Below are 27,272 nucleotides of genomic sequence, written 5' to 3' on the forward strand. Positions count from 1 at the left end.
CCCCCCCCCCCCCCCAATATGCATTCAAATGTGAGTTGCATGGTTGGGGAGCCACGCAAAAAGAACAGCTGCAGTCACATGTGTTGCTCAGGTTTGCCTCTGGACGCTTGAGGGGTGTGAGCCCCAGTCTCGTTTTCTACCAAACAGAAATGGCACGTTTCAGCTACTCTGAACTGCTGCAGGCTTCCACTACGCACACGTTCACACGTTGTGTACAGTGCTTAGCCCCAGTTGGCAATCCTTTTTTTAAGCTTGCTCTTTTGGCACTTGCCTCATAGGCACCAGTCAGCCTTCATTCCCCCCCCCCCCCAGGAAATTGAGCCAAAATACGCATGCCCCCCCCTCCAAAACCAAGTACCCTCTCAGGCCAAGGTGACAAGAAAATCATGAGCCGCGTCTACCGTTTTATGACCAGCCCGGATTTGAGGTCCTTTCTGAAGGATATCATGAAGTCCTACCAACGTCGGTGGTCTTTTTGGAAGTTACTCGGGCCGTTGCGGTCAAAGCCATCCCTGCTCCAGTAGTGTCACCAGCTCTAGCGCTGGGTACGTGGTTACTCAAACCACATATTGCCCTGCCCCTTCCTTGAAGGTAGCCAAAGAGGACAAGAATGAACACCCACTGCCCCTAGCTCCATTTTGGAGACCGGGTGGAGGAGGGGAGAAACTAAACTCCTTATTTCATCAACCTCTTCCATGTGCGCATTTCAGATGTCATGGAGTTTGTACGGCTTCCATTGCGAGACACACTTAAACTGGAAATTAATGCTAGAAGACACAAACCAGACAGAAGTGGCCGTAATTAGAGAGGCAAGGAACAACTAACAAATGCCTAGATGCAAAATAGTGGCAGGGATAATGATATAATCATAATTGTTCTTTTATAACACCCTTAATACCGTGGACCAATTTCTAAGAGCGAGACAGGGATTCTAACGTGTTGCTATGCGTGCGTTGTCTTGCTTTCAAGACAAACGCGTTGCCCCAGAGCTATCCTCCCAGTCTTGCCAACTGGAATATTTGCATTTGCTCCATCAGATGGAATTTCTGCCTCCTTGACATGAGGCAAGTCCCTTGTCATCTACCTCAGTCGCTGGCATTACAACCCTTAATCCCTTGGGCAGGGAGAAGGCACTGGATATGATGGGGAGAAAAGTGTATTGCAGTAGTGCACTTCCTTTATGTTAAGTGAGCTATAATGCCATCCTTGCCACTTGTAATAACAAGTTCTGACAGGAAATGGAGGACTTTGCGTCAAACCTTACTAGTGACGGGACCAAATGATTTCTCGCGGTCCACGACAACCTGAACAAGTTGATGCAGCCATAAGTGGTGTGTGTCTGGGCCTGGATCTGAGAAGGGGTGGTTGTGTGAGAATCACCACATTTATCCAACTTGTTCATGGCATTTCTCTTTGGTGCGCTCATCCTTTTTTATCCTACCACCGGCAAGGAACTTAACAAAAAGGAAACTCGTAGGCTTCCGTCCTGGCGCCTTCTGCCCATCACCAGCCCGGGCTTAAAGCCTACTTCTTCCACTCAACAAAAGTCAGTGCTTGGGCTTTCGTAGTTATGAGAGGCTTCCTAGCCCACTCGGAGTAGGGACTGACCGGGCAGTCAAAAATACAAAAGCACACTAATTAAAACACTGTTAAGGGGTGGAAAACAATCCTGAAACACAGCCACGAGCATCCAAAGAAAAGCATACATGTTTGAGATGGGTTCCAATGCAATTCACTGCTGGAAAAAATATTTACACAAAATGAGATGGTGTTCGTCTACATTCACAGTATGACTTTAAAAATACATATACAACCACAAGTAAGTGCTAAAAATCTAGTTCTTGGCCTAAACCTCCCTTGACCCCAGAGCAGGACATGTCCAGGGGCAGGTACATAGCCCCAAAGTGTCATGATGCCTACCCCCGGGGACCCAGACCACGTCCAGCTACCCCGGAAGCAGGCATCAAGTTATCCTAAGCAAGCCCAACAACCCCTGCTAGGGGCTATTTGGGTCCAGTCCTGGCGCCTATGGCGCCAGGCTCATATGGAGAGTCAGCCCTGGCGCCATAGGCGCCAGGCTCATAGATTAAAACTCACCTGATGCAGACCATGCTGCAAACTTACCTGATGCAGACCATGCTGCAAGAGCTCCAAGCCAAAGGAGGCTTGGAAGGGATTACTTTACTTGGGGACAATTTTTTTACTCGGGCGGGGCTGGGGAGGAATACTTACCTGGGACTACTTTGGGGGCCATTTAAACCACGCCAGAAGAGCAGCACACGCTTCGCGTTATTCTGCATCCAGCAGCGTAACGCTCACCGTGCCTGCAAGTCTGCATCCAGCCTTCTGCCACGCCCGCCTCGAGTTTTGAGCTCCTAGAAAAAGGGAGAAAGGAGGAGAAAAGGTTAGAACAAGAGCAATACCTTTAATCCTTACCTGAATTCCCGATCCATCGCGCCTTCGAGCTGGAAGAAAGAAGTTATTTTATGCGCGTCGCCTCGCCTGCTGCAGCGCTGCGCTGATCTCGCGGCCTTCGCAGCATCTTCACATTCCACCGCATCCTCCTGCATGTTCCCGCCGCACTCCGACACGTGAGGAGAAGACCAGAACAGCAAGGTGAGCCAAGGGAATATACAGAGGAATATTAGTTACCCCCCCCCCCATAGACTCACCTGATGTTACCACTGGGGGGTACTATTCCTCTTCATGGGTCGGCGCAGCTTCCACTGCATCTTCGCCAAACCCCGGCCCCTAAGGGAAAACAAAAGGACAGCAAGGTTAAACAAAGGGACTAACAAGGGGAACCCTCCTCACCACAATAAACTTACCTAATTTTACCGCCGGAGGTATTATTCCCCAAGACTTCATACTATCTCTCAGCGCCTGAATAAGGGAGAAAGCAACAGGTTACATATTGACATTATTTTATTAATTTTATTAAACTGTGTTGGAAAATACAAATCCTTACCAGAATACTACCGGTTGCCATGAGGAACTCTTCATTAGGGTCAAGCTGCAACCTGCAAGGAATCGGACAAGAGTGAAAGTCAGGCATTTGACCTCTTACGAACTTTATACTTACGGCGTCTTGCCGGGAATCTGAGTCAATATTGCTCTGGAACTCACCAATTCCTTCGAGCCAGTGAAACAACTGGTTATCAACGCGCCCCTGCGCTCAATGCAGGATGGAGAGCTTATCTTTTCAAACCATCAGGTGAGACTATAAGAGGGGACATCAAAGGCGATCTCTGGGGAGAACAGCAGGGGTGGGGGGGATTTAAGCTCAACCCTACTCACATTGGTGGAGACCGCAGCTGTCCAGTTCCGATCGACACCTCCGTGGGAGTCAGGTGAGCGTAACACAAAGTCCCTTTAGTCGGGTTAGTTGATTGTTCCATAGACGTCATTGGGACAAAATCAGCCCATCTGCGTACATGGGGGAAAATTAAGGCAAGTCTGTTTTACTCCCACAGGTGCAGGTTGATTGGCAACCGCCCCCCCCCCCCCCCGACCCCAGGAGGGCCAGAGAATTCATTCACACGATCTAGATCAAGAACCAAGATATCCAGGAGGTGATGAAGCGCACAGCAGTAAGACTCCACTAAAGGGCGGCTTCCAAAAGACCCTAACCCCGGATCAGAGGGACCCCCGAGGATGAGTATCTCAAATTGACCACCCCATGTTAGTCTGTATGGCGTTTGTTCCACGAATTGTGGTGCCCTGTAAGGAAAGGGAATCCTTTCTAGGAGTGGTTTATGGGATGCAGTCCCAGGGGCTGGAACCCTCAGCCAAGGATGATCCCCCACAATGGAAAATAAGAAAAAAGGACCTTTCTACGAACAAGCTCCACAAGCCAGCAGTGAATATACCGGCAAAGAGGATTTGAGGAAGGTGAAGGGACCACAAAGACGAACTCCGGCGACTCGGTTGACAAAGGAGGTTAGCAGCTCAGCTGAAACAATCACAGATGGAGATGACCTCGGACTGCCCAGGGAGCAGATGGCATGGTGTAGAGGATTCCCTATTCTCATTCACCCGCTCCCCATCTTCCTATCGCTCCCAATGTTCCTGCAACCAAAGGACCCTTGAGTTGCTGAACTCACTTTTGGGCTCTGGAATTTGGAAAGTCCTCTCTATTAAGATGTCCATCCTAGTCAACTACTTCAAGCAATACCTTCCCCAAATCGGAGATAACCACCACAGTATGCTCGCCCCACGAACCCACCCAGGACACATCCACACAAATAACTCTTCACATGGAGTCTGCGTTGTTCACCCACTGCTCATCCAGGAAGGTTAGTAGGTTGGGCGTCCTGGTCAGCAAAGACGCATCACCCACCCCTCTGCCTCATCATCTTCTTCCCCTCTTCTTTTGATGTTCAACTCCTTGCCTTGGATCGGACCCCTGAAGTCCTGAAGATATTCATAGAAGCCCACAGTCTCCTTAATGTTACCAAGACTCTCCTCCCTCTGCATCCTCCACAACCAGTAAACAGACTTGCTGCTTTTACTCCTTCTCCCTTCCTCTGTCAAGACCCCATTTCCCTACCACTTGGATGACTACATACTGCAATTTGCTGTATCTGGTGTTCTACTCGTCTTATCACTAATTTTCCAAATTCCAACCTGACTCCCTGATTTCTTTCATGATTGCCTATCTCAATCAATTCACTTCATCCCCCCAAACTCCTCCTTTCAGGCTCTCCCCTTTTTGAGAACCTTTTTTTTTTCATAACAATATTTTATTAGGTTTTACAGATAGACACGACATCAACAACATTACAATAATCATTAATTGCTTCGGCTCATAAACACAGATTCATATGAATGTCAAGGGATATACTGATGGTAGCCTGCACTCTATTTTCCGCAACCATGCTCATTCGTGGTGATTATGTGGGGATCCATTTATTGGGTGGCTTTGGTTTAAGTCTGTGGGTTGGTTAATAGAGTGGGCTGCTTTGTAGCCATCTAGTGAGTGGTGGCCTTCTAGTCACAGCGCTGGGAATCTGGCTGCATAGTCCATAAATGGATCCCAGGTGTTTAAGGACCTGTTTAACGTGCCTGTTCTGATTGCAGTTTCGCCCAGGAGGATAACTCCAGGATCCCAGGGTATGGATAGGCCGGTAATTTCCCTGATGTGTTTTATCACCTCCCTCCAGTATGCCACCGCCTTCGGGCAAGTCCATACCATATGAAATAGGGAGCCAGGGGTGGGGCAGCCGTGTCAGCAGTGGTCAGAGATTCGGGTTGGCCCGGTTTAGCTGGACTGGGGTCACGTATCTGTAGCAGAGCTTCTAGCCTCCCTCCCTGTTTGTAATGCATTGTGAACTCTTGTGCAATCTGGTCCCTATTCTTCAACCTCTATTTCCCGGCCCAGGTCCTTCTCCCATTCAAGCATGTAGCCTTTTTTTCCAAGGGGTCGGCCCTATCTAGGAGACGGTACAGAGTGGAGGTTTTGCTTCTTTTCGTTGGAGTTGTGAGGGAGATTTCCAGAGCTGTCAGCTCTCTGGCACATCTCACCCGGACCGCCCTATGAGACAGCCAGTGATTGATTTGGGTGTACTGAAATCTTTCCCGCTCACCCACCCTAAATTTTGATTTGCATTTTTCGAATGAGCTCCTCCAAGAAGTCACCCGTTTTTAATAGCCCGCCCTCCCTCCAAAGTGGAAGCTGTATGGGTGACAGCCTGGTGAAAAATCTGGGTTGTTCCAGATGGGAGTTAAGGGGCCCAGAGCACCTCGGATCCCCCACCTCCAGGCTGCTGCCTTCCAACATCGCACAATTGTGCTTGTGGCGGAGAGGGACCACTATTTGCTTGAGATTTTATTTCTGGTAGATGCGGGAGCTCCGCTGGGTTGCCCGGGCACCAGGCCTCTTCGATCTGCGTCCATTTTGGTGTATCGGTTTCTTGCACCCAGGAGAATGTGTGTGATAGCTGAGCCGCTAGGGTATATCTAGCTATATCTGGTACTCCCAGCCCTCCCTGAGCCTTACCCCTGAGCATTATTTGTTTACCAATGCGAGGCTCCCCCCCCCCCCATACACATTTTTGAAGTTTCTTTTGTATGTCCACTAGTACTGGGCCCAGGATACGGGTCGGTATTGCTGTACAGTAATATATCCATCTGGGGATCAGATGGGACCGGTCTCTTCACTGCTCAGCCCCAGCACTGATCAGGGCGCCTCGGACGACTGCTTTCATCGCATCCCAGATGATATTGATAGGAGAGGTCTCTGTGGTGTTTTCCTTAAAATAATTGGATATTGTGTCCTCGATTTCCATTTGAATACAATCGTCTAGTAAAAGAGTCATTCAACTTCCAGTGTTTCTGAATTGGGCGCTTTTCACCCGATATGGCCAGGTTTGCAGTCAATGGGGCATGATCATAAATCAACCGGGTGTGGATTGCCGTCTTATTTAAACATGGGTAGAGGACTCCTGATATCAATATGAGGTTGATTCTCGAGAAACCTTTGTGAACCCATGAGTAATGGGTATAGTCTCTAGAAGTCCCACTGAAAAGCCTCCAGGCGTCTACGAACTCCGTTTCTCTGAGTAGCTTGGCTAATGATAATGCTTGTAAAAAGTCGGAGTTTGTGGGTGGTAGAGTCTTATCCATTTGGGGATTTGGCATGGAGTTGAAGTCCCTGCCCATGATTAGGTGACCTTCTTGAAAGGCTAGGATAGTTGGGATTAGGTCTGAAATAAAATTGGCTTGGGCCATGTTGGGACCATAGATTGAAGCGATGGTGATGGGGAGTTCCTCAAATAGCCCCTTGATTAGGAGGAAGCGCCCATTCGGGTCCCTTTTTATTGTGATTTTTGATAGAGGGATTATGTCACTCAGGAGTATAGCCACCCCTCTTTTCTTCTGACCGGAAGTGGCAAAGTACGCTTTTTTGTATATATTGAATCTCACTCAGTGTTCGTCTTCTTGCAGTAGATTAGTTTCTTGGAGAAATACAATGTCTCCAGATAATTGCCCCAGCCTGTGTTCGACTGATTTCTGCTTCCTTGGCGAATTAAGACCTTGAACATTCCACGAAAGGATCACTATCTCGCTTGTGTTGGCCATTACCTCCTTCTTCTGCTTCGGCTGAGTTTGGCCCTATGCCCGCTGATGGTAGCTGAGCTTCAAAGTCCGAGGCTAAGTCGTTGCGTTGGTGATGCTTCGCTGGTATTGTTGAGACGTGTTGTGATGTTGAGCGCTGGGTCGAGCCAGTGGTGCCCCGAGACCCAGGATTTGTTTGTCTTTCGGTAACCCCTCCCCCCCCCCCCCCCTTGAATTGAACTAGTAGGAAAAGCGACATCCTACTGTCACTGGGAAACTGGTGGCGTCAACGCGCCAAGAGTGGCCAACTGGGCCGCCAAACAAAATGTGAACTAGAGCGATGTACCCGCACTGCTAGAGTATTCGTCGGCTTCTCTTGCTGAGGATCATTCCCATTGTGAGGCTCCAGGCTTCTTGGGAGCTGATTTATTCCCTCCACCTTACATTTCGCAGGTCGCTGTGGTTCGATGGATGAGTTTCTGGGACCTGCATTCTCTGATGAGTCTGAGGATTAATCATCCCGGATTGGGGTTTTTCTTGGAGGGGCATGATGTCTGCGTCTTCGGCCAGGTCTCGACCAGGGTCCATCTAAGGACTTTCTGTGCTGAGTTTGGGATGGTTCTTCAGAGTCCGATTTTCCCCTCTGTCCTCCCAATGCCCATGAATTTATCAGCCTCTTTAGGTGAGTGGATTTGTTTCTGGGCACCCTCCCATGTGAATCTAACTGAATTCGGGAACCCCCAGTGATATGAGATCTTTTTCCCCCGCAGCCATTCGGTGAGTGCTCGCATGGATCTTCGCTTCTGAAGAATGGAGTTCGCCAGATCTTGATATAGCGATATTGTAGACCCTTGAAAAGTGATTTGGCCCATTTGTCTCACTTCCCGCATAATTTCCTCCTTAATTTGGAAGAAATGCACCCTCACCAGGGCGTCTGGGGGAAGGGTAGATGCCAATCTTGGAGCCGGTCTGTGCACCAGCTCCAGAGGTACTTTTTCCGGGAGGGTTATTAGAACCTGAATAGGTCCTAGACATAGCTTCTTAGCTCTGCATCTGGTATAGATGATGGAATCCCACGCATGCGAATATTATTTCTTCAAGAGCAATCCTCAGTATCCTCTTGTTTGGCCTCTAGGAGGTCGCATCTCGCTTCTAGGGCTGCGATCCTGTCCCTATCATGCTCATCTTTGAATCTTTGGTCGCATACCTCTAATTCAAGTTCCGCTTTCTGTCTTTCCACCTCAACTACTCTCTTGTCCAGGGAGTTTATTTTTTTTCGTTACCTCTTCCGTACTCTTTTGAATTTCTTTCATTAGTGCGGTGAGTAGCTCTTGAAGATCAGCCTTGGTAATCATTGGTGATGGGCTATGAGCTGTTGCGGAGGTAGTGGTTGTAGTATTACTGGCGGGGTCCTCAGACGAGTCCCCCTTTTTTCGTCGCTCAGTAGAGGAACTGGCCATTAAAGCCACAATGTCCGTTTGTTTGGATGTCTTCCCGCTCCTGGACATTTTCTTATTGCTGAATGCTTTCCGCTCTTCCCCCTGATAATTATTTTTGCGTAGTCAACTTGATGGGGGAGCCAGGGGGGCCAGGCTCGCCAACAAGGTCCAAGTGGGGGGTGAGGGGGACTGGATAGGATAGTCTGAGCCTCTGAGGGATCCTGGTGATTTGTTGCTGATGGTGCTGTTAATTAAAGTCGCCGGCCCGGGGTCCAGTAGTGGAAACTCGGGAGGGATTGCTTGTTTGGAGCCCCCAGGGTATGGGGACAGAAGCGTCCAATGGTTAACAGGCTGGGAGCCCCGTATGATTCAATTGGGCCCTGCCAATCCCGACTCATCACCTTGTGCCAGCAGGTCTGTAGGGTCTGTGCGGATGCTCCTCTGGGGTGCCCCGTAAATGCCAGACCTGTAGTGACACCCGATGGGTTGATGGCTGGCTGGATATGAGTCGTAGCTCCGGTGTCGCGGAAGCGCTGGGGTTCACATCATTGGGCCAATCCGCCCGATTGCTTGGTCCTGAGAATGAGAGGGTGCGCCGGCATCCAGCCAGGGGGACCCCCCCCACCAATGCTGCCGGCCGTGCAGAGTATCTATGCTGCTCCGTACTGCTGCAGCACCGCCTCCCCGGGACTCCAGTTGCCCACCTCAGAGTGAGAGGATCCCCAGATGGGAGCGGGGCGAGGCGACCCTGCGCTGCGGGTGCTGGTTGCGGATGGATCCCAGTCCGCGCTGTTTGCTGAGTGGTGCAATCTGCCCCGATCTGAGCTGTGACAGCTGAGGGATATGTGGTGTCGGGGCCGCTGCTGGGATGGACGAGGTGCGCTGGAGCCCTCCAAGGACCCCCCTCAGCTCCATAGCCGGGCTCCTCCGTATCTCCACTGGGGCGCCCCGTTGGGCATTGTGTGACCTCACGCCAGGACCTGATTTAGATCCTCAACAGGACGGCTCGCTGCTTTAGGGCAGTGCGGGTGAACATATTCGAATCATTAGGCGGCTTGCGCTGGTTGTTTCCATATGCCTGCTCCTCTGCCCTCATCGCAGCATCACGTAGTCTGGAGTCCCGGCTGCCATCTTGCCGCCAGACGATTCCTGGACACGAAAATGGATCTGAACTCAGGGATCTGGTAGCCAGCCCGGGTCCAACTCGCTGGGCAGCTGCGGCGGACCTTCCCCCACGCTGTGTCTCGCTCACGCCGTTAATCGTAGGATGGAAACGGCGTTTTTGCTTTCGGCGCATTGGTCGAGGCAGGAGCTCCTAAGAAGGCATGCCGATCGCGGCAGCTCCGAGCCACGCCCCTTGACAACCTTTTTTGAGAAAGGCCAAGGCAAATCTTCACTCCTCCTACTCCTGGATCTCTCGGCAGCCTTCAACTTGGTGGACCACAAGATCTTGTTTAAACACCTCACTGATACTGCCCACTTCTTCCAAGAAGCTACCACATGGATCACCTCCTTCGTGGAGGGCTGCGCTATGAGGGTCTTTTCTGACCTGGCCTCAGCCTCTCCATCTCCCATTGGGTGTGGAGTCCCACAAGGTTCCTGTACCTCCCCCACTCTTTATAACCTATTCACTCTTCCCCTGTTCAACAACCTAGAAGGTTTCGGCATAGCCTTTACCAACTATGCCGATGATGCACAAATTCTTCTCCCTCTGAGCAAGACCTCAACACCCTCCAGAAGACATATGCGTGCATCCAGGCCTGGATGTCATCCAATGGCCTATGTCTAAACAAGGAAAAAACAGAAATCCTACTGGTAGGCCCTAAAGAGTCACTAAAAAAACTAGACGACAAATACAGCTACTTTTGCATTGAGAACACTGTTATCACAGCCTCTGCTGCAGTGAAAACCTTTGGTGTATACCTGGACTCCACCTTATCTACGGAAAGGCAAGTCAGCGCCATTTCATCATCGGCTGCACTTAAAACAAAAATCAGAAATGCAGTGAAACCCCACCTGTCTCTATTCAACTTCCTCAACATCGCTAGAGCCACCATTGGCGCAAAGTTGGACTACTATAACATCCTACTCCTAGGCCCCTCCGCCAATAACATTAACAGACTGAAAATTGCCCAAAACAATGCCCTTAGAGCCGCCCTCCATAGCTCAAGGAGAGAGCACATCTCCCAGGCGAGAAAACATGCCCACTGGCTCCCGATCAAAGAACGCATAACATTCAAGGCCCTCAGGATTACTCACAGATGCCTCCCTCAGACCGCCCAGCCTACCTAGCAGAAAGAATACACCAGGGCCCGGCCTACAGACCAAAACGTAACCACTACTCTCAGTCCCAGCATTTAACAGAGCCAAAGCTGGCGGCACCAGCGTTTAAGTACTAGCCCCAAAAGCTAGGAACGCCCTTCCGCTCAGTTTAAGAAACGAAGAATCCCTCACAGCGTTCAGAAAGGTGCTAAAAACTAACTTGCTCAACTAGTCTGTCACCATACCATCCACCATACTGCCTCCAACAATGTTCCTCTGTAACCTCGGAACACCCATCTAACACTGCCTTTGAATTGTCTTTGAATTTGTATTACTGCCTATGAAATGCCTGTCCTACACTCTGTTAAGTGAATACTCTGTAACAGCGCCACAATGCCTCCGGACTGCTGGGTGTTTTATAAATCCAAAGTAAATAAATAAAAATAAATAAATTCTAAAACTTCAACCTAATACTTGCTGTTCCATTTGACCAACATTATTTTGCTCACTCCTTTACTCCCTCTCGTGCCCACATCTGCAACTGTGTATCTGCTTAGCCAATCAACAGCTGAGAAGTAATTAAGCACCTCTAGCTACGCCTCTGCATTAAGGTATGTGGCTCCCGTTCTTGCCCGTTTCCTGCAACAAATTCCTCTACTTTATTTCCTCTACCCTCGACTTTGCCAAGTCTTCCTACAAATACATCAACTCTCTTTATGGTCTCCTCCTCTTAAGCAATCCTGGACACCCCCTTTTTGTTGGTCACACCCCAACTTCCTCTACAGTTTGATTCTTACCTCTCTTTCTGCTTGTGACTTTGCCTGTTACTGCATTACAAACATCTCTAAAATCCATGTTGCTCCCTACCCTTCTCTCCCTCCTTCATGTTGAAAGCTTCACCCCTCCAGACCGTTAAGGAACCTGCAACATTATATGGACCTACTGCTCTTCAACCTATTCCCTTAATTGAGTCATCTTGACAGCCAAATCTAAGGTGACAACCATCTTACCCCTCATTTTTAAAATCAAAGTGGTAATCCCACTAGTAGATGCTGTATATTTCATTTGTAAATGTTTTTTTTTTAATGGCTAGTTATTTATTATTACTGGTCATTGATACAGTGCAATTTCTTCCTTCCGAGGGTATGTCTGCGCTAAAAATCAGGGCAAATAGAAATGGGTAATTCTGCACAGAATAAACTTAGATTTCATGTCCGGAAAAACAAATGGATTCTCGGCTATTATTTGGAACATTTTGTAGATTTACATTATAGGCAGAATAAATGCCAGTATTGCCACTGTCGGAATACACTCTTGATGGCTTTTCCCAAATATTGTCAGTATTTGCCCATATAAAACACATGTGTGATGACTTTGCCCAAGTATTATCACATTTGCATGTCTACAACTGTGAATGCTTTGTCTCAAAATGGGTATCGGGTAATATTATCCCCATGAATAATATCGCCATATATATGGTTGCCGGGAAACGGCATAGGCAATATTATTTATGGGGTAAATGGGAGCGGGCGTTGCAGGGGTGTCCCCCTCTACCTTTTTAAAAAAGATGGGGGTTGCAGGGGTGTCCCCCGCAGGTTCCATGGGTTAATATTGGCGCAAAAAAAGGCAGCCGCCTTGTATGGCGAGATTTTTGAGGGGCTATTGACACATGACACCTCAAAATGCCAGCATTTGCCCTTTGAAGGGTACACCTGTAATAGCTTTTCCGCAAAATGACAGTGTTTGTCCCTGTAAAGACGCATCTGCGATAGCGGTCAACACTTTGCCAGCATTTTCCTCTCTAAGGATACACCGGCATTGACTTTGCCCAAACATGCCAGCATTTGCCCTGTGAGGACACCCACGTGATGGCTTTGATCTTTTGACTAACATGGCAGAAGGTGCCCCTGTAAGTATATGCTATGTCTTACATTAAGCCTAGCCATGATAGCAAGATTGCCTGCTCCTCATCTGTGCAGACTATAATAGTGTGCAAACCCTAACTTGCACACCTTTTTGGAGTTAAAAAGTATTTACTGGTTAAATTTGTTTTATTTTAGTACCCTTTGTCAAATTACAGCACTTTCTGAGATGGCAACACTACCGCCCACAAAATGTGCTGTTATTTCACGAATAGTACATAAATAATGCTCAAGTACCTACTCAATAACTTTGAAGGTCGAACAAAGTGTGCAAATTAGGGTTTACACACAATTGCATTCAGCATAGACCCAATAATAGTTCCCCTTAAATCTGAGGAAGAGGCTACAGCAAAATTATCTTCAGAGGCCGCTCACCTGGTGTGATCGCCAGCTTCTCCAGTCTGTTAGTTCGATGGGGAATTCCCCCATGGCACGTCGCTGTCATCACTACCCTGTATGATCGTCTCGCCCTCATTTTACTCTTGTACCTGTGGGTCTTCACCTCCCTTCATCAATCTCTGGGGAACCAGAACTGGCCTCCGATTTATCCTTTTATTGGGCAAAGTAAACTCTTCTTCAGCAATATGACTGTCTAAACCAGTTCCTAGCAACTTCAGGAAAAACTAAACAAATGTTTCATCCACCCCTGACGGGTCCGGTCCAAGCGTACCTAATACATAGACTCATCCATGGATATGAAAAACTCCCTCTGTACGTGTCCTTGAAAATCACTGTTCCTGTAAATTCATCAATGCGCATCACCACAAATCCCTGCCATTAATTAATGCTGCCCAAATCCTGAGATATCCACTTGAAAAGCACAAACAAGCAGTGTCACACTTTCTTACCCTCCAATATGAATGTCTGCAGCAAGCAATCATTCCCATAGTGTAGGTATTATTTGTTTAAACTACCAGGTGTCGGTCACCTTTGCTTTCTCCTCAAAGAACAGATAATATTGAAAACGTTTTAATGATCTGGTCCTTACACATCGATATATGCTTTCGTTGGGGGATATATAATGTGCCATCACCATACACACTTAATTGCTCCCTATTGTGTAAAAACATTTTTTATTTTTTGTATAACGTTAAATTGTTGCGGCATACATGTTTGTTACGATAGTGGAACACAGTGATGGCGTATTCACTTGCCGATTAAAAGCTTGGCTCTTCTTCACGGAGGGGGGGGTGATGGGATTAGGCAGTCTTTATGAAGAGTTTTGCCATCTGTGGTTGGTGGGTTTGGGCTGGGTAACTCTGCTCATTGCGGAATAGGGGACCAAAGTGATATGCTTTAAGGGCGAGATGCATTGTCAAAGGCTTTAGCTGCGTCTAAGGATAGTAAAGCTAGCTTTCGATGTTCTGATGCTGCCACTTCCAAGAGATTGAAAGCCCTCCGTATGTTGTCGCCTGTGCTCCTTCCCAGGATAAAGCCAGTTTGGTATTAATCAATTATCTTGGGGTGAATCTGCGCTAGCCTATTTGCCAGGACTTTAGAGTAGATTTTTGCATCTATATTGAGTACAGATATCTGCCTGTATGACGTGAATTCACTAGGGTCTTTACCAGGTTTTAATATTCGGACTATTATGAATTCCTGCATAGATGGTGTTATTGTGCCCGTCTCCCCTGGTTTTCAGGAACTTTATCACTGATTTAACTTCCTCTGCAGTGATCGGCGATCCCAGGGTTTCCCTGTCTGTCTGTTATAGTTGGAAGGGAGGCCTCTTTGATATAATTTTCGTGTTTTCGGGAGCGGCGGGTGGATGACATTGTCAGGTCAGTGGTTGCTAGCATTAGCTTAGCGTCTTGCGCGTATTGGGGAATGCCTTGGGTATCTTTAAAACTAATGATTAGATTTCCCCTTTTGGGTTTTAGCCAGTTTTTGCACCAGGAGTCTATTCACTGTGTTGCCTTTGGCATAGTATCCTTGCTTTGTTCTTAGCCGAGTTTGTGCGGTTTCCTCAGCATAGTGGGCCTCCAGTTTATTCCGAGCAATACGTAACTCTCGGGTGCTTTTGGCCTGCCTTTGGTGTTTCTTGTAGGCTGCCGCATGAGCTATTAGTGCTCCTCTAATTCCAGCCTTCATCTCTGAGTGCCATATCGTTCAGAATAGGGTCATAGAGGTTCCATCTGAGTCTCGGGGGCAGGGGGTGGGCAGAGTGGGGGGCCTGGATCATAGATGTGGGTTGTGAGGATCACTGGGGATGGGTCGGAGATAACCCTAGTTCTGATGGAAGCCTCTTCTGTGTGTGGGATATGTTGGGGGGGGCTAACCAATAGCAGGTCAATCCGGGAAAAGGTGCAGTGGACGTGTGAGAAGAGAAGTCTTTTGTCTCTGGGTTCAGAACCCTCCACGCATCAACCACATCCAGGGACCTGAACAGGTGTAACAGACTTAGGGAAATTTTAAAATCTGTCCCCGCTGACTGGTTGGATTTAGCGGTGTAGGGGTCTGGGACCCCATTGAAATATCCTATGACTACCTGTCCTTCCCGGAAGGGCAGTATACTGGATTTTAGGTCTGCAAGGAATTCTTCTTTCTTTTCATTGGGGGCATATACCGAGAACAGTGTGTGTAAGCAACCAAATAGCTCACATTTTAACGGCTGGGTAGCGTCCCTTAGGACCCTGCAGAACCTCTAGGTCTGTGAATGAGACTCCTTTAGCCACAAGGATTGCTGTGCCCCCTTTTTATTGAGACGCATGATGTTAGATATTGTTTTGGGAAGGCCCTGCTTCGAAGTCACAGGAAGTCTGTCTCGAGCAGGTGGGTTTCTTGGAGGAATTCTACTGATCTCCCTAGGTCCTTAAGGCATTGCAATGCAGATTTGCACTTATTAGCAGAGTTTAGGCCTTTGATGTTGAGGGAGATAGAGTAGCTACTGATGTGGGGGAGAGGCTTCTTGTACAGCTGTCAGATTATTTACGGTGGGGAGTCTGAGCAATGTGTCACTGCCATCTGGTGCAGTCATCCTCTTCTTGGGTCGCCACAACCGGGTTTTCAACTTTTTCCAAACAAACATAACTAAACTGAAGAACGAAAGCAAAACTGAGCCTAGAGGCCTGGTGGCCAGTGATTGTCTGCACTCTTCTAGACTGGGGTATACCATGTAGCGCGCAGGGTCCCTCGCAGTTTTAGTTTCGGGAGCAGTCCTCGGGGGGGGGGGGGGTCCTTCTGAGAGGCGCACCAGGAGTCCATGTGGGCTGCTTGGGGGAGTAGGTCATCAAATGTTTGTTGCGGGTCATTTCTGATTTTCCACCCTCGCCACCTTCGACCAAGTATTGCGTCTTTGCTTGGGGTTGCTTTCTTTCCCGCCTGCTGGTGACTGTAAGATATTCATCTGTGGTCGAGGGTCCTCCTGACGGGATGCTCTGATTCCTCTAGCATGCTGATGGTCCGTGTCATACCTTCATTGGTGAACTGGAGGGTTGCGGGGAAGAGACAGCGGTATTTGGTCTTTTGGTCTTGTAGAAAGGTTGTTAGGGGTCTTAACGCTTTGCGTCTCTGTACAGTCGCGGCTGCTAGATCCCAATAGATCTGTATTGGTACTCCATGGTAGGTCAGCTCGCCCTGTAAGTGGTTTGCTCTTATAAGGTCCTGTTTGCTGTAGAAGAAATGAATGCGTGTGATTACATCTGGGGGGGAATGGTGGACGCCCTTCTGCGACTGCGTATCCTGTGGGTTTGGTCCAGGAGCAACATTGCTTTGTCACAATCTGGGAGAAGGGACTGAAACAGGTTGGTCACGTATTCCTGTAGGGCTTGGTCTGTTATCGAGGTGGGCACCCCTCTGATTCTTACGTTATTCCTCTGAGCCCTGTTTTCGATGGCTTAATTTTTCCCCTCCAGGATCTGGACTTTCCTTCGCAGCTCAGTTAGCTGTGTTTGCTCCAAGGATTGATCTTCTGTCTCACTGACCCTGTGTTCCAGTTCCTCAATTCAGTTGTCCAGCCCATCCACCCTAGTTTCTATTTCGGACATGCAGTTCCTGAATTCTGATTTGATATCTACCAGGAGCAATTGGACGTCTTCCTTTGTGGCCCATTTTCCCGACAGTCTTTTGTGTGAATGAGTTTGGGGGCACCCTCCTTCTGTTTTTTTTAATCTTATCCTGTGGCTGCAGTAGGGTGGCTATGTCCGCGGATTTATGCGGTTTTTGGTGTTTCAGCATTTTGAGAGTATGCTGTCTAGGTGCCTGCATTTGAGATGCTTCCCAGAGATCCTGCGCCAGCTCTGTCTCTTTGATATATAGCCCCTGCTGTTTGTGTGAGGGGATCAGGGGGTAAGAGGGTAAGTCTCTGTGTCAGATGCTGGGACAGGTTTTGCTGCCTGTCTCTGCTATCCACCACTAATGTGGGTGGTTATTGGTCTTTATAGTACTCGGAGTGGAGGCTGGGCTGGATGAGGTAGCTTCTGTGCTTTCCTGCTAGGGGCATTTAGCTGGGTGCGTACAAAAGGGAGGGTTAAGGGCAGCACTGTCCAGCCCCTGCCCGGCCCACATATGGGTGGCTCATTGAGGGTCAACAAATATTGCAGGGTAGAGGGTAGGGCTCCGTGCACCAGTGCTCCTCGCTCCAATTATATTTCCCCATCTCCTTACTGTGGGGAAGTAGTGTCCTGCCGACGGGCTCAGCTTTCCACTCTTGCCTTTGTTCCGCTGCTGGGTCCCGCTCTGGGTTCTACAATTTCTGCACATCGCCGGGTGTCACAATCCCATCAGGGTCACGCCATGAAGGTTTACCTGCTCTGCATTCTCTCGAGAGGTTCAACTCTGAGATCTCCCCGTCGTTTTTTTTTTTTTAATTATTTTTTTTTTAATAAAGGACAGCGCCATCTTGCCTGTCCACGTTAGGGGAGGGCGCCCGAACACTTGCGTAAGCTTTCTTCATCGACCCAATTGGGACTGAGTTCTCCCACACCACTCCCCAGCTGATGTTGCTCATTTCGCTTCTCTCGCCAGCCCCATATCAGTGTTCTGGTTGGGATCTCCCGGGCTCTCCACAGAGGCTTTAAGAAAAGCATCCTCATTGCTGGCGCCTTAAGCCATGCCCCGCTAAAAACATTTTCTAAATCCTCCTTCCTGCATCTGTCAGTTTCCTTATTGATTGAAGGTTATATGTAGAGGAGTTGTCTTCTGCACATTAAGTATTGTGAAGATTCACAGGGTCTTGTCACTTCTCCCCCAAGGGGAATCCTTCCCTGTGAGGCTAGGGAAATGAGCCCGCTGCGCAACATTCCCTGGTATTCAGTCATTTTACTGAAAGAAAATTCAGAGTGTTAAGTTTTGCCGAAGTAAGAAAATATTGAAAAAATACCAAACATTTTAAATATATATATTTGGTAGAGGGGTAAGGGGTTAGAATTTGTGGGGATAGGGTTAAACGGGTAGGAAAACAAGGGGCAGAGGCACATTTTGTTTTTAAAAACCCATTCCCACTAGGGGTGACGGTAAGCAGGCCCTCACAGGGAGAGACTCCCCTCTTGGGGACAAGGACTCACGTTCCGTCAAGGAAATCCATAAGCACCTTTGAGGAGCCACAAATACCATCAGAGCTTCATGAACACCATCCCAAACAAGTCCCAATTTGTTATTGTAACATCACACAAAATGACCAATTGACTTTAAAGACTGAAGGGGATATCTGTACTTCTGCCTTCTGTATGGTAGGGTAAGGGCACAGAACACCCCAGTCAGGGCTCTTAATTTGGTACCACTGGACCAGCAGCCAGGCTGAAGCTTTCAGGAGCTGATGCAGGCAGGTTCTTAAGTTTCCGACGAGTCCCCCAAGCCCCCACAAAGGAATGTTCACATACTATGTTGGGTGATGAGACAGCTTCTTTTAAAAAATAAGATTCAGGAATGAATATATATATCTCACTTCGTAATTGGAGATACTTATTCAAAGAATGGCATATATGTACTCTGTGGTACCACACAATACTAAAATTCAGTAATAGATGCTCTAACTGCAGACAGTTTTAAAGGGCATGTGAATTAGCAAGTGAGGTGTATCAAGTATATAATAAGAAAGAAAGGCAGGTTAGCTGTTAACAGTGGCAGAATGCTTTCTTTAGAATAGATATACAATTCTGGCGGAAAATTAGCCCCTAACCTGGACAACCTGTAATGAAACATTTAGGGCGTACATTATTTTGTCTTTAACAGCCCAGTCCAATAATGTTCAATAACCTTCTGCTTTCTTTAAAAGGTTCTACCACCCCAAATTACCGGAGAGGTCACAGAAGAACAGGATCCAAGATGAATCTGGGACCCCTGGATGACTCCTGAGGCTTGAAGATGCTAGTCCTCGTCACAGTACCTTTTGGTGCCTTGGCAGGTGAAGTGGCAGAGCTTCTCCGAGGATGGACCCCTCCTTGGAAGGAGGGCCCACTCGGATGCTGAGTCCACAAGAAAAAATGAACCAAAGTTTTTCTCAAGTGCAGCAGTTTTACTCTTCGCAGTGCTCTTCTTTGGTCAGCGATTTCTCAGACTGTAGAGGTCCTGTGAAGATTAAACTTGCTGTGGACTCCTTAAAGGCTTGGCAGATGATCCCCAGGACCCTTCGATTACTTCTGGCGGTGACGGGTGCGTAAGTCACTTTTGGTGTCGGGTTTGGAATATTGCGGCTGTCCACCTTTCAGTTCTTCAGTGCTGCAGCTGCATCGACCTGGACTCGACCACTGGAGTAGACTATGCACCTTCACCAAGTCTGGATCCAGCTTCTGGTGGTGAGAAAACCATTGACGGAACTTCCTCGGCACTCAGTGACTCTACTTTCTCTGGCGGGAAAAAGTGGTCAGTGATGACAGCAAGGATGTCCCTTGAAATGTTCATAGGCAGTTTGAAACTATTACAGCTTTAGGTGTCCAGCAGAACTATGCCAGGGTACCTCCCTCTTCTGTGCAGTAGACAGCAATAGCTTCCAGTGGTCACAAAACGCACCTCCGGATCCTGGATGACATCAATGGACTTCTTTGACTCGAGATGTCCGGGCGCTCCTCTTCAGGACTCGCATAGACACTTTCTCAGGACGGCAGGCACACATGACTGGCTTCCAGGGTACCTCTGATGAAGAGCAGCAGTTTGCACGATGGCCTCTCGTTGCTCAGGGAGAGGTCTCCTTTGCAGGTCCTCTCTGGATCAAGGCTTGGAAGAACACAGCATCTTTTGGATTACACGATGAAAATGCAGCAGCAGACTTCCCCTCCAGCTGGGTTTCAATGAACAGCTTCTTCTTGCTTCGACTTCAGCTTTTGAAAAAATAGGTGAGCGAGAGGTCCCCTGTTAAACACTTTTGTTCCCATTCACTCAGGCTGAGCCACACTCAGTCAACCAATCACACCGTAGGGCATTTATGCAGGCAGCCAATAAGGCTCACAGGCATTCAGTCCATTCATTCCACCTAGACACCCATTACAAAGAATGTGGATTGGGGTAAGCATCCAGCCTTTCAGCACACTACACTGCATTCATGTCAATTTCATTCAGGGCGGTCTCAGTCATTATGTCGCACACAGAAACCAGACACCCATAACACACAATGTAAGTTCACTTCAGACGCCATTCACACAGGTCCCACCCCTAGGGTGTACCCACAACACACATTGTCTGGGAAGTTCCAGCCAGTCTGACAGGAGGCAGCCCCAGAGGCATATATGGTATTTACACTGAACAGCCAGTCAGCTGGAAGGAACAGAAGCAGTGCTCCCAGGACTTTGAGGAAACACGCTGAAAGGCTATGGAAACCAAGAGGCCACGAGGGCCATCTTGCCTTCTATCAGGAATCCATTGATTCCTGTGGCAGGGCCTGGGTGTCTCAAAAATGGAGGACACTCAGTCACTGCCAAGTCAGCATGTAGCTGCCACCAGCCTATATCCTTCCCTGTGGGCAACACACAGGTACCCAAAAACACACATAAGGGTATTCCATGGTTTTTGTTCACCCAAAGGAAAACATGAAGAGATGCACTGCCCGAGCTCCATGCTGGATCTCACTGGCAGAAAACAGAGAAAATAAGCACAGAGAAGTGGTAGGACCAAGGACTAGGCGGCCATGTCCCTCCATAAGGCATCACAAAGACAAACATACTGAGAAGAGTGTGCAAGAAATGAAGATTACTCGGTTGGAAGCCAACCATACTTGGATGAAATAGATGGATCGAGTAACAAGGACAGCTCAAGGAAGAGAGACAAAGGACTATAGCTCTATGCTGGGGCGGGCCCAGCACTTTTCAATTAAAAGGAAAGGACCCGCGTACAGTATTGGTGAAGCCTGGGAGTTTGAAACCTGAAGAGAGTGAGAAACCAGGAGACCCCGGGAAGTCCTTGGTTGAGATGACGCTGTGATCCAAGAGGAAAAGGAGACACAGCGCAGGAAGCCAATCCGTGTATGCCAAAGGAAAGGCAAGACGGTGGCGTGACCCAGATGAGGTTGACCGTCTGTCCTCAGACGATGCCGAGACCGCAGTGGAATGGGCTCCGTGGAGCCACACTTGGAAACCGGAAGAAAGAAGAGACACTAGAAGCGTTCAAGCTATGTTATGTTACTTAGAATTTATATAGCGCTCTATATATCATTGGTATGACCGCAAAGCGCTGGTAGGTTGAACGCCCACGGGAACTGTAGTTTTGGTCAGTAGAGAGAGGTAGAGTCATAGGGTGCGTGGGTGCACCAGATATGTGAGCAGCTGATGTGATTAATTGCCGGATGGTAGCTGCATCCTAACGTTAGGTGTGGTGCTGGAGATATCAGTTAGATGTGTGCAGTCTGGTGGGTGGACACCCAGACTGGGCTCTGGCTGCGTTAGGCCTGAAGGACGCTTATGTGAGCGACTAGGCCGGAATGTGCTCGGTTAGCTGTGTTTTATTAGGGTGATGAGGTGTTCATGGGGTTGTATTCGTATGTGAACAGCTAGGCCGAATTAATCAGGGGTATAGCTGTGTTCTAATTGAATGATGGTGTATAGTAGAGAGTAAGCCTAGTTATTTGATATCGTGGTTATCTTTAAAACGCCTGAGACCAGGTATGTGAACAGGATGGCAGGGAACAGAGCGACACATGGACACAGAGGGCTGGGCTTACAGCGACATGAGGGTGGGGGATACAGATCTACAACAGCATGGGGAACAGGAAAGCAGGGTTCACATTGATACACGTGTGGAGCATGTTAACATTTACATTTACATTTCTATCCAGATGCGATGAGGAATCCTCCCTTAACGTTATGAAATTTGCTGAATTAGGAGGCATGTTATTTAAGAAAAGAAATCTCCCTCTAAGGAGGACGGAGTATATTTTCATAGGTCATTTTATGCAGTCTGAAAATGCAAACCGTATTCACATCACGTGTCAGTGACGAGGTAAAGCAAAAACAAAATCAATTAACCAAGTCCTTCCATGCACCAGCTTGTGCAGACCTCTTTACTGCAGTCATATACGTCACAACACCTATTATTTTTGGGGAGAACCGCTTAGTCACGAGAGCTCTTAGGTTTACGTAATAGCCATGATGTGTTATTTATATTGCATAATTTCATGACTCCTTTACACTCGGGGCTGAATTTCCCGTCTTTGCCTTTAAAGCACTGCTAGGTAGCACCATATATGTACCACTGTTTGCCCCCACACAAACATGGAGAAGCCATGTGGGTATGTGGTCTCTAGTCTTCCCCCCATTCCCTTTTTCTAAATTTGGTTCCCAGCATTCACCTTTCTACACAGCCTATCCTTGGCTCTGTCGCTTCCGACATTTGGATTAACGTTCCAAAACTTCATGCCTGGATTTGCAGCAGCAACCTCAAAAACAGTTCTGGCTTGCACTTAAAGGGATTAAGCACACGGCACAACTACTCTTCCGTGCTCTAGGGTACCTATGAGAGAGCGCCAGATGCCACAGGAAGAACCAGTGACGCCATCCTGACAGAACAAAGGTAACAGGAGCAGCGGGAGACCCAGGAGGGCAACACGGCAGGAAGAGTACAACAGGACTTGTACTCGTCCCAGTGGTTGTGAATACCTTAAAGAAAGTGAAGATTGCGTCCCAGTGGTTGCGAATATTTTAAAGAAAGTACCACCCTTCCCAGTGAGTGGGAATGTTATAAAGATAGTGAAGAATCCTATGAGAAACAATCCATTCAACCCTGAAAGTGGTCAAAGGCCACACCTAGGATTGAAAGTAGGAAAGAATGATTGCAAGATTCCCAAAGGAATAAGGTTCAAGACCCTACATTGATAAAACAAGTAACTGTGTTTAAAGAATGACAGGGAAAACAGATGAGGTGCAAAAGCCTCTTAGAAGAACTAAAGGAACTGGTTCATGTAATCACAAGGAACTATTTTAAGGTACAGTATTAAGGCAATAGAAACATTTCCAGATGATTGGAGTCCTTCTCCTAGGTCTCTTTTCTTTTGATTTTTTGATCACTGGTAGGGTCAGCGTAGGATAGATTTGGGAGGAGGACAGACTATTGATTTGGTCTACTCTACTGACAACAAGCACCCTAGTTAGTTCTGTGTTGGGTACGGCAAACCCTTTTGCGTAGGGATAGATAGGCTTGTTACCTTTTAGTTAAATAAAAGAAACGTGTGAAAATGCCACCATTCAGTTTGTCTCCTTCTGACCTACCACAGTATGAAAGATCTTGGTTAACATAAGCAAAGATGCAAATGGTCTAAATCAGTAGCTAGTTTGATGGTGGTTGTACTATTGCAAAATGTATTCTGCTTTTTCTTGGTATGTACTTCCTAAAGAGGCGGGGAGCAGCAGGGTGCTTTACTGAGACTGTGTTTATGAGCATCTCAAACGCAATGTGCTGTACGTGGAACACTATGGTGTTTGGTGGCCTTGTGAGACTGCACTACAGATATCACGGTGTAATGTGCAGGGTATCTGAGACATGGGGATATGTGGATGCTGCAAGCGCAGGTGCCACAGCAGTACACTCTGAATTTACATACATTGCACATATTTATAAATTTGGCCCGAGTGAGCAAATAGTCTGTCCAAAATCTCACCATGTTGATAAGTCCCGTAGATGGCATTAGAGATCATTATCTTGCGATTTCAAGATCTACAGGTTGGCCACTAGACCACATTTCCTACATAGTTATAACAGTGTATTGTTTAACTGCCAATAATGTTTCTATATTTACTGACATTACAGACACTAATTATTAATCGTATCTTCTTTTATATGTTTTGTAGATTCAACTAGATCTAGTTACATCAGAGAAAGCGGAACTGCAAGCAAGTTTTTCCAATTCTCAGATTGAACAAGAACAGATGATTCAGAAATTGAAACATGAAATAGTGGAATATCAGGGCAAGCTTCAGAAGACTGATGAAAACCAGGAGAACCTTATTGGAGATCTGCAAAAGCAGGTATGAAAATGTTAAATGTTTACTAAGGTTCCTTCTAAGCATGTAGTGCTTGACACCGTTGAGAAATAGTGTCTGCCTGTGAAGTTATTAAAAAGACATGATTGAATACCATGGGACAATCTCGTGTTACAGGTATCTTGGATAAATCAGGTGGTTCTAACAATTGTCAGTAATTCATGTATCTATTAAAGTGGAATAAGCAAATGTTATCCTTCTTTCTTTAATAAAAACTAAAAATAGCAAAGTTAAAAAAAAACTGTAAACTACCATTCCCTGCAGCCCTGAGGCAAAGAGAAGTATCCACTTTGACTTCCGTCATAACCCAGCATACTCGCTGAGCTAGGATGGCTGCGGATACTGCTTTGAGAATGAGTTATCAATATCTGGTTTTCCACAGCAATATTACACTAAGCCATTGCTGCTTTATGATTTAAGGCATCTGGCCACACATTGCTTACGATGGCCCGTGATGGCTAGGTGTAAAACTTCATCGCAGTCCTCCATGACACATTAAAGGGTTACCCTTTTAAGATAAAAGATCATGCGAGTGGTATCTAATGCTCTAACATTTGAAAACCTTTTACAGGAGATCATACCCAGAGCCAATGTAAATTTTTCCTAAAGGAGCCTTCAAGGCTTTTGGTAAGGCAGAAAAAGAATCCTGTACCCTACCAACATTATGTAGTGTGAATGCTTCAGTTGAGGTTACTTTAGCACCATTATGCCTTTTAGCAGTCTGCACACTGGAAGCTGCTCACGTACTGTTGAGTTGCCTTTGATAAATATGACCTGGCGAGATAACTGACTGGTGGGTATTGAGCATTCTGTTCTGTTTACTGTCCACTAGACTGCAACGGGGGTGTTTAGACCTACGTGATTGCAGTACGCCTCTTCCCCCCCTCGTTCCCCCAGCCCGGATCCACAAGCAAAAGGTCAGAGGGTCTCCCTCACTTGTATCAAAACACAGATCCTGCTGTTTTGTCATTGTTTTTCTACATTTGTGACCCAACATATCTTGCTTCATTGTCTCACAAGCAAGATCCAAACTAAGTAGACTTTGATCTGCTTTTTGTTCACATTATGCAGGCTGCCACTATCCTACTGGCCCAGAAGAAGGCTCCACACCTAAAAGCTGAAACATCCCTGTAGTAGGCTATACTACTCACCTGCCGACAGTTTAATATCAGGAAAGTTCCCTTCCCGACGTAGACCAAGGATTGGCCATTACCAAACTAGTGTGCAACATTGACTTTTTTCTTCTACTCTTATTTTACCTTTTATATTAATAAGGTTTTCAACGCTCCCAGCAATCAATCAAGTTAAAACCACTACTAGACAGCAACTCTTCTCTCCCGAACGTACAAACATCTAATTTGTTGCTTTGTCTGATTTATCCTATCTGATTTGCTTTCGTAATACTGTTTTCATTGAAGTCTATCACACATGAAAAATATGGTGCCCTGGAGTAGGTGAGGTTCCAGAGTCCAAGATCACACAAAGTAGAAACACACATAGCAAAACACATGTAAGAGTGGGAAAAAAGGCTCACACTCTTACCAGGTGAAAATAAAAAAATCCTAGAAATCCAGCAAAGCTGCTGAAGGACTCAGTAGGTAAGGGAAATCAACCATTTATGAGAATTCTCCCTAACAAGGGGCACCAAAGTTTTCTGCGCTTCGTGGTCCAAGGATGTCACTACCAGTTCTGGGCCCTCCCCTTCGGGCTGAAGTCGGCCCCAAGCGTCTTCACCAAGTGCCTGGCACCAATGGCGGCGCGGCTGCGCCTGCAGGGGATCCACGTCTACCCCTATCTGGACGATTAGCTCATCCGAGCGAAGACAAAGGAACTTGCCGTCGAACACACAGCAAGGACCGTCTGCCTACTCACAGAACTGGGGTTCTCGATAAACTATGCAAAGTCCTGCTTGGAGCCACTGCAGGACGCCCAGTTCCTGGGAGCCAGACTCAACACAGTGGCATGCCTAGCCGCGCTGTCGGAGGACAGGATAAAGGCCATCCTGGGCAAGGTACAGCAGCTGTTGGCCATGAAGGTCACCAGGGTGAGGTCCATCAAGTCCCTGCTCGGCATGATGTCATGCAACTACCTCGTTCGGCTGTGAAGACTGCAGATGCGGCCGCTGCAGGAGTTCCTCAACGCCCGTTGGATGCAGGCGAATGGAAGCTTCGAGGACGGGATCGCCCTCAACAGGACATTCGGTTGGGCGATTCTTTCGTGGGGGGTCCACGCACATCTAACTGCGGGCACGGACTTCGAGACCCCGGCGCATCAGGAGACAGTGACAACGGACGCCTCCCTGGAGGGATGGGGCACACACATCGGAAATCTACATGCAAGAGGCCTTTGGCTCCCCGAGGAGAAGTCGTTGCACATCAACGTCCTGGAGCTCTGTGCTGTGTTTTGGGCCCTCAAGTAATTCCTTCTGTCCCTCAAGGGCAAGGTGGTGCGTGTCTTCACCGACAACACCATGACGATGTTCTACATTTGGAAGCAGGGGGGGGCACCAGATCCCCTGCTCTCTCCAAAGAAGCGCAGGATCTATGGCACTGGGCTGTCGCTCAGAGGATGTTCCTGGTACCCTTTCATCTGGCAGGAGTGAAGAACACCGTTGCCGACTCACTCAGCAGGGAGCTGCGCTCTTGACACAAATGGGAACTTTGGCAGGATCAGGTGGACCGACTGTTTCGACGATGGGGCAATCCCCATATCGATCTGTTTGCGGCGACGACGAACACCAAGTGCCGGAGGTTCGCCAGCAGGTTTCCCAAGCCGGGGAGCATGGGGGATGCGTTCATTCCCCTGGGACGGCCTGTTTCTCTATGCATTTCCACTGTTGCGGTTGCTCCTACGACTCATCAGTCAACTCAGACAGTCCCGGTGCAGGATGATCCTCGTCGCACCGGCGTGGCCGAGGAAGATATGGTACCCGCACCTTCTGGACTTGTCAACGTCCCCTCCAGTCAAGCTTCCGGTGGATGCAGATCTTCTCGCCAGGGAAGGAGGCGCGATACTGCCCCACAACCAGTCGTCGCTGAACTTGCAGGCCTGACTCCTGCAGAGCTCGAGTTTGGTGGATGCGAGATCCCGGTGTACTGCAAGGAGGTGCTTACCAAGGCCAGGGCTGCTTTGTCTCTTAAGTGCTACGGACATAAATGGAAGAGGTTAACCATCTGGTGCCGTGCACAGGA

The 27,272-nt window shown here is 47.9% G+C and overlaps 1 protein-coding gene across 3 annotated transcripts in view; it reads left to right on the forward strand.

The window, feature by feature from the left end:
- Positions 1 to 27,272, forward strand: part of CENPF (centromere protein F) — a 1,250,680-nt gene that overhangs the window by 832,771 nt on the left and 390,637 nt on the right. For all 3 annotated transcript variants that reach the window (XM_069608564.1, XM_069608566.1, XM_069608565.1), the window contains one exon: positions 23,890 to 24,066. In XM_069608564.1, coding sequence (XP_069464665.1) covers positions 23,890 to 24,066 — 177 coding nt within the window. The remainder of the gene's footprint in view (positions 1 to 23,889; positions 24,067 to 27,272) is intronic.

Source organism: Ambystoma mexicanum, chromosome 4q (genome assembly GCF_040938575.1).
Source record: "Ambystoma mexicanum isolate Mex_15411 chromosome 4q, UKY_AmexF1_1, whole genome shotgun sequence".
NCBI classification, from domain to species: domain Eukaryota; kingdom Metazoa; phylum Chordata; class Amphibia; order Caudata; family Ambystomatidae; genus Ambystoma; species Ambystoma mexicanum.